This window comes from Notamacropus eugenii, chromosome 4 (assembly GCF_028372415.1).
Source record: "Notamacropus eugenii isolate mMacEug1 chromosome 4, mMacEug1.pri_v2, whole genome shotgun sequence".
In the NCBI taxonomy this organism is placed as follows: domain Eukaryota; kingdom Metazoa; phylum Chordata; class Mammalia; order Diprotodontia; family Macropodidae; genus Notamacropus; species Notamacropus eugenii.
Genome location: NC_092875.1, coordinates 205496430 through 205509474, shown reverse-complemented (window position 1 = coordinate 205509474; position 13045 = coordinate 205496430). Strand labels below are relative to the sequence as shown.

The 13045-nt window shown below is 37.6% G+C and overlaps 1 protein-coding gene across 5 annotated transcripts in view; it reads right to left on the bottom strand.

Moving 5' to 3' along the window:
• MBP (myelin basic protein) overlaps positions 1–13045 on the bottom strand; it is a 218754-nt gene that overhangs the window by 163950 nt on the left and 41759 nt on the right. For 4 of the 5 annotated variants that reach the window (XM_072604068.1, XM_072604073.1, XM_072604070.1 and 1 more), the window contains exon 2: positions 15–90. In XM_072604068.1, coding sequence (XP_072460169.1) covers positions 15–65 — 51 coding nt within the window. In that variant the 5' untranslated portion in view covers positions 66–90. Of the gene's footprint in view, positions 1–14; positions 91–3106; positions 3173–13045 lie in introns of those variants that run through there. The other variant, XM_072604069.1, reaches the window with a different exon arrangement.

Sequence of the window (13045 nt, the reverse complement as noted above, 5' to 3'; positions counted from 1 at the left end):
GTATCACTTTTTACCTTATTAGGCTTCTCAGATGTTAGATCTCGCTTTCCTACGTGGTTTCCCATCTTGAGTCACTCAGCTAGTCAAAGGCTGAAAGGAAGAAAAAAAATAAGCCTTTAGTTTAAAAACCTGTAGTGTGGAACAAAAAAATCTGGATAAAACTGACTTAAATTCATAAGCTATGACAAAAACAGGACCCTGTCTATATACACATTAACTATATGGTGTAGTGGAATAGAGCTCTGGCCCTGGACTCAAGAAGATCTGGGTTCAAATCCAGCCTCAAACACTTACTAGCTGCATGACCACAGGCAAGTCACTTAGCCTCTATTTGCCTGGTTCCCTGAACTGTAAAATGAGGATAATGATAGCACCTACCTCCCAAGGTTGTTGTGAAGATGGAAGTAGTAAGATAGAAGATAAAAGTATGGTAACCGGCACCATATAAATGCTACCTATTATTTATTACTATTATTCTATCCACCTGTTTGCATATGAGTATAGCTATCGTCCATTAACAAGCATTTCTTAAATGTTTACTTTATGCCAGGTACTATGTTAAGAGATATGGATGAAAAGAAAGGCAAAATAAAACAAAACAAACCTGAGTCCCCATCTTCAAGGAATAGAACTTCTAATGGAGGAAACAGCATATGTACTAGGTATTAACAAGTTTTATATAGAGAGGAGATGGAAGGTAATCTCACATAGGAAGTATTTAGTCACCACCACATACACACACACACACACACACACACACTCTCTCTCTCTCTCTCTCTCTCTCTCTCTCTCTCTCTCTCTCTGTCTGTCTCTCTCTCTCCTTCTCTTTCTCTCTCTCCCTCCCTCCCTCCCCCCCCATAAACTGGAGACCATTTTGGTAAAATGTCATTATTCTCTGCACATCTTTAAATAATCCAACTAAATACAATTTTCAGTCTTTGTTAAATAGAAATTTACAACATCACAGTTGTAATTGCTTTTTAAAAAATCATAGCCTACTTAATTTCTATACTGAATTGCCACTATACTGTACATTGCCCTTGAACCAATTAAGAACATTTTCAGGTGAAAACAATGGAAAATATAATGTTGCTTTTTTTTGTTAAAGTCTATAGATGCCATTCACTCTACAAAAATGTGTAATTTGAGTCACCAAATATTATAATGTAGTTAGACAATAAGCTTTTTCAAATTATATCAGCTTGTGTAAATTTCTTCTTTTAATGTCTTGTTCTTCATTTATGATTTTTCTGTGATTAACCTCTACATAATATATATTTTTCAACATATTAATAAAATAAAATAAAATAAAATTTAAAAAATGATTGCTCTAAGGGATGGAGGGCTAAGTTTGGTAGCTAAATTCAACACGTAACTTCACTGACTGGAAAGTTAGCCTATCTTTTCTCCCTGTCTACAAAAATGAAAGCAGTCACTTATAAAAATACTTTGAAGATCATATACATACTTTTACTATATATAGTCAAATATGTTGTAATAAAGGTCAATGACATAATATTAGGAAGGTACCCAGAACTTTTCTAAAAAAGGTAATAAAATATAAGGAATGGTTAATTTTTAATAAAAGATTCTATGTCTTAAACATAAGAATATTAAGAAATCAGACTTACTCAGGAGGACAGTAAAGAATGCTCACAATTTGGGAGAAGAGGTAACAGCTGGTTTAGAAGGCCAAGTCTGTCCATTTTGACTGAGGTTATCTCAATCAGATATCAGCCTCACAAATAGCATTTTGGCAACATTCTAACATCTATCTTTGGATTTCTAACTGCATGTCAACCAAAATAATCACTACCACATCAGTGTATTTTCCTGAATTTTCCTATTAACAGCCTAGCCCTTGGTCCAGGTTATTAGTTTTTAAAGATAATTTAGAAATTTTGTTATTCCCCCCCCACTAAGAAATAGAGTTCTAATATAAACCATTACATGTTTTCATCATGGTAATAAATGCCACCTTTTGGGTTGAGAAAACAGAAAACGTTTTCTTGTGAGTGCAGTTTTCTTTCAAAGAAAAAAAAAATTTTCCCCTCCTGGAGCCTAAACTGTTTCTCCATTATCAGAAAACATGAATAGGAACCCTATGTACCAGCTGCTGTTGAGATGCCAATATAAACACTGCCTAAAGAACGCATCAAGCTAATGGCTGTCCTTTTGTAGGCATGTCAAGTTTTAAAAAGCTTATCTTTGGACAAAAACTGTGACTTAGCTGTAACCTGTATTTAGGGCACTTTATCTTCCTTTCCATGCCCCCTAATTTACTTTGGCCCCTTTTCCCAGGTACTCAATGCCCTAATAAAGCTTTCTGGATAGAGTCTCAGGGCCACCCCACAGGACAGGTATCTTCCCACCCATCACTCTCAGGCACAATCTAATTCTTCATTCTGTCAAAAACCTCATTCCATCCTAGATTTTTCCAATAATAATAGCCATTATTTCTATAGTGCTTTAAGATTTGCAAAGTACTTTATAAATATTATTTTGATTTATTCTCAAACAACCCTAGGGGATAGATGTTATTATTATCCTTTCATAGATGATCTAAGAAAACTAAGGCAGACAGGGGTTAAGTGACTTGATCAGTGTTACACAACTAAGAAGTGTCTGAGGCCAGATTTGAACTCATCCTGACTTCAGCTCCAGCACTCCATCCATTGCACGATTTAGCTACCAGGTGTCTAGCTCGCCAATTTCAGATACTGAAAGTATAAAGGAGGCTGGTATTTGCACAGAGCCATCTCTGAAGGCGTTTCCTCACATGGAGGAGGCTTGGGAGTCTGCTTTGGGGAGAGTCATGATGACGTGTCTGAAAGTGCCATTCTGTAACTAACCATGTGGTTAGGAGACTTTCCAAATGGCTACAGAGCTGAAACAGGGGACTTCTTCAAAAAAGACCTTTGTTGTCTTCAGCCATTTCTTTCAACTCATTTTCTGTTTAACTTTTTGATCTTGGAGGATCTCTTTGACTCCTTCACTCACTTCACTGATGAAAGTCTGTGCTGTGAAAGGGGAGAGGTCTTAGACCTTTCCCCTTCAGAGGTAATGGGTCCTGAGAATATAGACCTAGGTTCTTTGTCTGACTTACTGCTTGTTTTCTTCATCTTAGGTGAAAGATGAGTATTGTCCGTGTTTCCCAGTGCCCAGGTTTTGTAGTCAGCTCATCATCAATGGCCTGAGGAGCAAGGAATGATCTTAGGAGTGACTCTTAGGGTCCATTCCAGTGATAACTGAGACAAGGACTCATCTGGCAGCATCCAGTAGTACCTTTGGATATGAATTTGGTGAGACCAGTTCTCAATAGGCACTGAGTTAAATCTAAGCTTGCTGTTCACAGACTAACTAATGCAGGAGAAAATGTGACTCTGAGATGGAGGGAAATGGACTTTTGTTATTGTTTCATCTTTGAAGTAAATATCTGTCTGTAAGGAGGATTTTGTTATCCTTCTTAGAGTTTAGCTTCTCAGAAGCCATGGCCATGGCAACCTCTAGTTTCCAGGTGTTAGATAATAACTTCCAGAATAGCCCCAAGGATCCTAGATAGTAATTCCTACAATCATAGTGATAGGCAGTCCTATTGAGACAGTGCAGTGAGATAAGGGGTGACATAATGTAATATTTACTAAGCTTGCACCAAATGATGGTATTGCTAAAGTTAAATGAGGCTATTGCTGGCAATATGCCTTCTTTGTCTGTTGCCCTATAAAGCAAGTGGGCACTGGTCAGGGTGGGGGAACTATTTGGGACTTGGGTAATGCATACAGGAATGCATGTACCTGTCTCAACTGGCCCGCATTGAAGTCTTGACAAGAGCTGTTTCCTTCTTTCCTTTCCTTTCCCTTCCCTTCCCTTCCTTTTCCTCCCTTCCTTTCCTTCCCTTCCCTTTCCTTTCCACTCAAGCCTCAGTTATTTGAATAGGGTTAATGTTTCCCCTTACCCCCAATGTTTCCTTATCAATAAAATGAGCTGGAGAAGAAAATAGCAAACCACTCCAGTATCTTTGCCATGAAAACCTCAAATGGGATCACAAAGAATCAGACATAACTGAAACAATAACAATAACACTGGCTCCTAAGAGTACAAGGAATTCAGTTGGTGGGGGCTCAAGCTGATGACAGTAATGAAGAGATAGCCTAACTCCTCAGGGATACCTTAGAACCCTGAGGGAGAAGATGAAGCTGAGCGGGTCATGGTGTCTTCACTATAAAAGAATCCCAGCTTTGGGGGAAAACATCAATACCTTAGTGTTTAAGTAGTCCAGTCTTTAACTAAAGTAAGAATACTATTCACAGCATCTTTAAAAATGGTTATCCAGTCTTCATTTAAATACTGGCACAGGTAGAGTTCACTGCTAGAGCCTTAGGTGATCATTTCAAGGGAGCGATAATTGCCACTGCGCTACGAAAACGTGAAAACCTTTTGACCCAGCAATATTGCTTCTAGGACTGTATCCCAAAGAGATCATAAAAATGGGAAAGGATCCCACATGTACAAAAATATTTATAGTAGCTCTCTTTGTTGTGACTAAGAACTGAAAATTGAGGGGATACCCATCAACTGGGGAATGGCTGAACAAGTTGTGTTATATGAATGTAGTGGAATACTATTGTGCTATAAGAAATGATGAACAGGAAGACTTCAGAGAGGCCTGGAAGGACTTATATGAACTGATGCTGAGTGAAAGAAGCAGAACCAGGAGAACTTTGTACATAGTAACAACCATAGTGTGCGAAGAATTTTTCTAGTAGACTTAGCCCTTCACAGCAATGCAAAGATATAAAAAATTCCCAATGGACTCGAGGCAAAATGCCTTCCACATCCAGAGAAAGAACTATAGAATTGGATCACAGAATGAAGCAGCCTATTTTCTCTTGTGTTTTGCTTTGTTTTGTTTTTTCTCATGGTTTCTCCCATTCATTTTAATTCTTCCATGCAACATAACTACAGTGAAAATGTATTTAGTAAGAATGCATGTGTAGAACCCATATAAGATTGAACACCATCTTGGGGAGGGAGGGAGGAGGAAAGAGGGAAGAAGGGGGAAGGGAGAAGGAGAAAATCTAAGATTTATGGAAGTGATTGTAGAAAACTGAAAACAAATAAATTAATTTAAAAATATAAAATTTCCCCTTAAACTGAGTTGAACTTTCTTCTTGTACCTTCCATCTATTGCTCCTAATTCTTCCCTCTGGCACCAAGCGGAAAAAACTAAATTACTTTTTCATAGTATAACTCTCCACATCTTTGAAATAATTTATCAAATCTATCCTGCCCACCCCATGTTTTCTTTTCTCCAGGCTAAGTTGGTTTCCAACCCCAACCACGCTTATCCCTAAGGCTTCATACAATGCACAGCACACAGCAGGTACTTGCTAACTGAAGATGACTAAAATGAGATTGCTTGTGTCGACCCATTGAACACAAGAGATGCGGTTGACTGGGGCGGTAGGAGGGGGAGAAGCAAATGGAATTCTTCCTGCTTCTGAGTGACAATTTAATTTTAATCTGGTTTTTAAGCTACCTTTAAATGTACTTTTCTTTATTGCACAGCTACCTTCTATATTATAGAAATGTCCCTTTCCCCATTCTAAATCCGAGCAGAATCGATAGTTTCCAGGATATCAGCACTGGGCTGGTGTGCTCTTTCCAATCACAGATTTATGGTTGCACCCCAGTACCCCTGGTCTGACATTCTGCCTAGTTGATAAAAACAAAAAAAAAAAAACCCCAAAAAAACCACAGCCTAGATACATCTGTGCAGCAACAAAGCTTTGTAAAGGGAATTGGTGAGTTATTGCATCTGCTAATGATGGCTGAGGCAGCTCTGATTCTTCAAGGGCCTAGTCAGTCATTAGTTTTGATTGGTTAATGGGGTCAACCTAAATTGCAAAGCACTGGAATATTAACAACTAGAGGCTAAATAAATAGTGGTTAGGTTCCGTTGGCACATCATTGGGAATAACGAAATTCAAGATTTCCAAGCCCTCAAGAATAGATCAGAATCCTGCTTACTCAGTACTTTTACTCTGACTTACAGACTTGAGAGTAAAACCAAATTCAAAATAAAGAAAAGACTTTTTTAAAATTATGAAAGCTATTTTTATGGTCCCTTAAGCAAGGACTCTACAACAAATGTACAATTAGTCAAAATTACATTTTATCATTTTCCCAGCAAATGATGTGAAAACAGCAAATGCTGACTTTTAGTTTTTATATCTATATCTATTTATTTGTCTGTCTGTCTACATGTAAATTTAATCAACAAGTAGTTTTTGAAACTGGTACAAAAGATTGTAGCATCGTCTCAGCGTCAATAAGAGAACAGTTTTTTTGGTCAGTTTAACGTTTGTACCCCCTCCTTTTGCTACACAAACCAGTGCTTAGCAAACCTTTTTATCAGGCAGAAGGAGCAGTTGTTCTCTTATTACAATGACTTTTGAAACATTGGGGGATGAGGGGAAACATTAACCCTGTTCAAATAATAACTGAGGCTTGAGTGAGTTAAGAAAAAAGAAAAGAAACTGCTCTTGCTAAGGGTAAGGCTACCAAAATTATCTAATTATAAAATTCAGTAGCCTTTTCCCAGTCCTCATCCCTCTTGATCTCTCTGCAGTTTTTTTTTTTTTTTTACAGATAACCACTCCTTCCTCTAGCATATCCTTTCTCTTTGGTTTTCAAGATCCTATAATGTCCTAACTCTACTCCTACCTACCTGATGGATCCTTCTCAGCCACCTTTGTTATATTATCATGTAGTCTATAACTCCAAATGGTTGGACATTTGGACAGCCTTAGCTGGATGTCCCATAGGTATCTCAAAAGTCAACATGTCCAAAACAGCCATTTATCTCCCTCAAAGCACACTTGTTTTTCTGTAGAGGATACCACCTTCCTTCTAGTCCCCCAGGCTCTCTGTTGGGGAATCATCCTTAATTCTTCACTTTCTCTTATTTCTCCTATGTATTCACCAAGGCTTGGTGATTTTTACCTTCACTGCATCTCTTATATATCTTTTGTCTCAAACTTTGTACTCATATAACCACCATGTTAGTTCATTCTATTATCACTTCTCACCTGAACTATTCCAATAATCTAACTGGTTTCCACACTTCAGGTCTGTCACCTTTCCAACCCATCTCCACACAGCTTGTAAATTAAAGTTCCTAAAGTGTTTATCTGACCAGATTACTCCCCTCCTTAAGAAGCTTCAGTATTTCCCTATTGCATCTAGGATAAAAAAACAAATTCCTCCAGCACTTAAAATTCTTTACCAGGAGTGGCCAGCCTGCAGGCCAGATGTGGCCTTCTAGGTCCTCAGGTGCAGACTTTTGACTGAGTCCAAGTTTTACAGAAGAAATCTTTTTATTAAGGGGATTTGTTCTGTGAAGTTTGGGTTCAGTCAAAAGGCCACACTTGAGGACATAGAGGGCCACATGTGGCCATGAGGCTGCAGGCCCCCCACCCCTGCCCTTTACCATCTGGCTCCGGGCTATCTTTCCAAACTAATCTCACATTATCCTTCCCACAGCACACTAGCCAAACTTGCCTAACCTCCCTAAACCTCAGTTTCCTTCTCTGTAAAATGAAGGGCTTAGAATAGATGACTTCTAAACCTCCTTCCAAATCTAAAATTCTGTAAAAGTCACACTACAATGTTAATGTATTGTCCTTTTCCAAAGAACATTTTTGCTTTAACAGAGGTCTTCTTTAATGCCTTGAGCCAAACAGTGAATGAAGTGGGAAGCTGATAGAAGGAGGTATTTTGGGGCATGGGGATATTTAAATGTTCCTCAAATCTCAACACAAAAGTGGCTTTCTATTTTAGCTACGGAAATGATTGGCTCTGGCTCTGTTTCTATGTTCCATGGAGGAATATTTCCTCCAAGAAAAATGGGCTATTTATATTGGTTTTTATAAATACATACATGTCATCAAGCCCTATGATGACTTATAAGACATTAGATAAAATAATACAAATAGCAATTTATACTTATTTAGCACTTAAAAATCTGAAAAGTATTTGACAGTCATTATGTTATTTGAACTTCTCAACAACCCTGTGAGGAAGAGATAGTATCTTCATTTTACAGATTAGGAAAATGAGACTCATAGAAAAAGTAAATTGACTTTCACCCATCACACAGTTATTAAACGTCTGAGGTGAGGGATGAACCCAATTCTTCCCGACTCCAAGTTGTATTTCTTCTGTTCAGCTGCCTTCCTAGATATTCTAGTCACTTCTTAGTAAAATGGCAAACTTACTTATACTACACATAGATTCCCAGATGCTGAAAATAGAAGCAAAAAGAGAGATATTCTGTGAATTCATGAGTCATGGGAGGTTATCTTAGAGTTGAACTCAAAACTTAATGAAATAATTTCTCTGGTGGAAGGAAAATTTAAAAAAATAAGAAAATAGTAGAACAATTTGATGCATGGGAGCCTTTAAGACTTTAAGTTATTCCATCCCAGTGAGAATCCCCTTCTTGGCTGTAACATTTCCTATATAACCGTGCACTCATGGAATCATGGAAAATTAGACCTAGTAGGGAATGAAGAGACAGAGCCCTAGTGGCTTTTAACCTTTAAAAGTATGAAGAGACTCTTTTAATGTCAAAATATTTTCAGATTCCAACACAGTAGCACTTTTACTATGATTTGATTGAGAAAATATATGAAGATAGAAGCTACTATGTGGAACCCTAGATTTAGATCTTAAAGGGACTTTAGAAGTAATTTAGTTTAACACCATAATTTTACAGAAGGTGAAATTGAGACCCAGGGAAGTTGTGTCTTACACAAGGTCACATAGTACTTAATATTAGACCCTGTATTTGAACCCAGTACTTCTGAGTTCTGAGTCAGAGCTTTGTCCAATACATAACATAATCTTTGGGAAGTACTCTTAAAAGAATGTTTTAGTAATCACAATAGTATCTGTACACATATGAAAAATATGGGTGAGACATCATTGATTTAGTCTAGATAAAGGGACCATCACCAATTGTCTTGACCTATGTCTTGCCAATGGATTCCAAAGACTCTGGAGGAAGGAGTGAGGCTGGTAACTTTGCACAGCCTTGCCTCACTCAAATCCAGTTCACTTGGGGGGTCAAGAAATCACCCTCCTGGTGTCACGGATCTTCTTTGAGATCAAAGGATAAATATTTTATTGGAACTAAGGAAGATCAAAATGACAGAGCTTGGTACACATACCTCAAAATAGATTTAAGGACCCCTTGCAATAATTCCACTCCCCTGATCACCTCTCCATCAGGGTCCCTAGTTCACTGTTTAGTCTACAAAAAATGCTTGTTTTAGAGTGAGAATCTAAGGCCCAGAAATATCCAATAACTTGTTGAACGTCCTACAACAATTGATAGGTATAGCAGAAACAGGAATGCAAGTTTCTTATGGTACTCATTTCCTGGTAATTATTACAAATCATTAACAAATGATTTCATTAAAACTGAACACTTTGCTTAACTCAGTAGTCACAATAATGAGACTTTACCAGCTAAGAACTCAACACCAGAAGCTGATTACTGCAGCAAGCTGAGAAAAACCATCTGCTGGATAGAATGATCTCAATGGTTATAGATCATCAGGTTTTGAAACTAATCAGGTTGAAAAAGTAAATCTGATAAATGCACAGAATGACTCACTGAAGCTGTCCTAGTAATCAGAGAGCTCATAGTACAAATGTGAATCATTTCTGGGGTAAATAGCTTTAATACTTTAACGCACAATAATGGAGAAAGGCAGAGAGAAAGCAAGGGAGGGAGAGAAGATTAATAAATAGTCTGCAAAAAAGCGTCACAGGATGGCTGAGCCACTGGGTGTCTAAATCTGCCTGCAGATTTGAATATCCTAGAATAGAGTAGCTGGTTAAATTGAACTTAACTAAAAAATAATATATGGCGAATCTAATTGGTCAAGCTTTTGGAAAAGTTCTGGGTCTTTATGGATGGTAAGGATGATGATGGGTCACTGTACTCCCTCAATATGGTGCCTCCATATCTCAAATGTGGCTTTTACCAATATGGTGACACTCTTTTCTGATGTGGTCAACTTTCATTAGTAGAAGTAGCGTGGGGGAGAGGAGCATGTGAGGAAGGGAACCACTTCTGCAGTAATGCTGATGTACAGTTTCTATAATTATATTTTATCATAATACATTTACATGTAATCATACAATAATATTTTTGTAGGTGGATAAAGATAGGGTCTGAGATAAACCAGGTCTTAAGATTGCTGAATATGCCTTCTGTTTTTATTTTATAATTGAAAGCCTTAGAAAATTTCAGAAGGTGAAGGGCATCTTTGAGAAAGTCATCTACACTAAGTACTTTCACTTCCTCTCCTCTCATTAGCTTCAAAACCCTCTGAAGTTGGGCTTCCAAACTCATCATTATTCAACTGAACCTACTTCAAATTTACCAATGATCCCTTAATTGTCAAATCTAATGGCCTTTTCCTCAACCTCATCTTATTTACCCTCTCTGAAGATTTTGACACTGTATATCGCCTTCTTCTCCTGAATAATTCCTCCTCTCTGGGTTTTTGTGACATTAATTTTTCTTGATTCTTTCCCTAAACTTATGTTTGCTTCTTCTCAGTTTCCTTTGTGCAATCGTAATCCATTTTTCTGACTCCAAGCTGGAAGTGAACCCTAAGGCTCTGTCTTGGGCCCTTTTCACTTCTATTTTCTCTCTTGGTAACCTCACCAGCTCCCAACTATTGTCTCTATGTAGATAATTCTCAGATCTTAATAATGATAATAAGTAGCATTTATATAGACTCCACTGTGCGCCTTGTATCATGCTAAGTACTTTACCAATACTATGTTCTCTGGTCTCCACAACAACCCTGAGAAGTAGATGTTATTATTATTTTCATTCACAAATGAGGAAACTGAGATAAACACAAGTTGAGTGACTCCTCAAGGTCACACAGCTAATAAGTGTCTGAGATTGGATTTGAATTCAGGTCTTCCTGACTCCAGGTTCAGTGCCCTATCCATTGTACCACCTAGATTCCTAGGTGGTTATATCCAGACAATCTCTCTCCTGAGCTCCAGTCCTATATCACAAACTGTCTTTTGGATATTTCAAACTGAATGTTCAGTAAGCATCTCAAATTCAACGCATCCAAAAGAGAACTCATTATCTTCCCCCTGCCCCCAAAACCCTTCATTTTCCCAAATTTTTCCCTTAGTATTGATGGGAACACCATCCTCCCCGTCCTCTCAAATGATTATTTGCATTCATTCCACATATAAAGTTTCTTGTAAATATCTTGCCATTTTTACCTTCACAAAATCACTCAAATATTCCCTTCTCTTCTATCACATAATTACCATCCTTGTCCAGGCCCTCATCACCTCCCACCTAAATTAGTGACTTTCCTTCTAATTGGTCTTCGGGCCTCCACTAGCTGTCGAAGTGATTTTCCTAAAGTGCATTCTGAAAATGTCATCCTCCCTGTTTAATGAGCTCCACTGGTTCCCTATTACCTCCAGGATTAAATATTAAATCCTCTGTTTTTCATTTAAAGCTCATCATAATCTAGTCTCTTCCCAGATTTCTAGCCTACTTATAATAGCATCCTCTCTAATACAATACTTCTGCTCTAGCCTACCTGGTATTCCTCACACACAGAACTCCATCTCCCAACTGTATGCATTTGCACTGGTTGCCAGGCTTTCCTGGGCTCCCCCAGTTTCCCTGGCTTCCTGCAAGACTCATCCCAAGTCATTCTACAGGAGGCCATTCTACAGGCCCCTCACTGCCTGCTGCTAGTCTCTTCCCCCGAGATGATCTCCCTCTTTAGGATCTATCATTTCAAACTTTTCTAAAATTCTATTCAGGAATTTAGCCCCTTTTATGTTTACCTATTTTGGGTTTTTTTTTGTTAGATTTCTAGCTTTGGGAGGGATACACAAAGATCCCTCACAATAATCATTTTACTGCCTATTTCTGCCTTTGGTGGATATAACTTCTCTTCAAGTACTAAAGTGTCATACAATACTTAAGTATATTTCATTGCTTATTGTATCTTTCTTGAAGTATGATTGCCATGCTTTTATTTGGTCATCATTTTTAGGAAGTCTGATGAATCTTAAATGATCTGTCCTTGATTTTTTTTCCAGTTTAATTGTTTTTAAATGATAAATTTTTAAATTTCCCATTACTTTTATATTTTATTTTAAATTTATGGCACAAGACAAGCATTTCCATAACAGAGTATAATAAAAATATGATTGCACATGAGAATTGCAAATTTTATTTCCCTTCATTTTTTACATCTTTGAATTTTGTTATGATATTTCTTGTCTTATTGAGTGGCTGAGTTCTATTAAGTATAAACAATTTTCAACGATTTCATTTCTTGACTAGTTTTTTGTATCTATCATTCTAAGTCATTTATTCTTCCTTTTTTTTTCTATTAGAGCTCTTCACTTATAATTTCACTTGCAAAATTTCTTACTTGATTTCACCAAGCAGATAAAGAACCCATCTTGGGGGCAGCAAGACCTGGATTCTAGTCCTGCCTCTAATACAAACTGGCTACATGACTCAGGGAAAGTCGCTTAATCTCTCAATGCTCGGAGAAGTCCATAAGTCACAGAATATGTATTAACCAGCAGTGGTAGATAGTTTCCTCATTTCTGAGTACTCTATATGAATGAAATCATATTCCCTATCCCCATATTTACTCTTAGAATCCTTGTAGTCAGGCATTGTTTCTTCCTCTCTGAGAATGTGATTGTGGTAGCTGTGGAGTTACTTTGTTCTCAGTTTATCCTGTGACTATGTCTTGATTGATTTTATTTTTTGAATATTGTTCAATGTTTTCTTTTGTTTGTTCATGTCTCCATTCTAGATTCTTGCTTTGGGGTTTTGTGCCAGGGCCAGCTCTGCCTCCTCCTAAACTCTTGGATGTTGTGGTAAGGCACCATTTGGTGCTGTCCTTAATTTTTTTGGCTCTTTCCACAGGCTTCTGCTTCTCCTGATGTATCTGAGCTC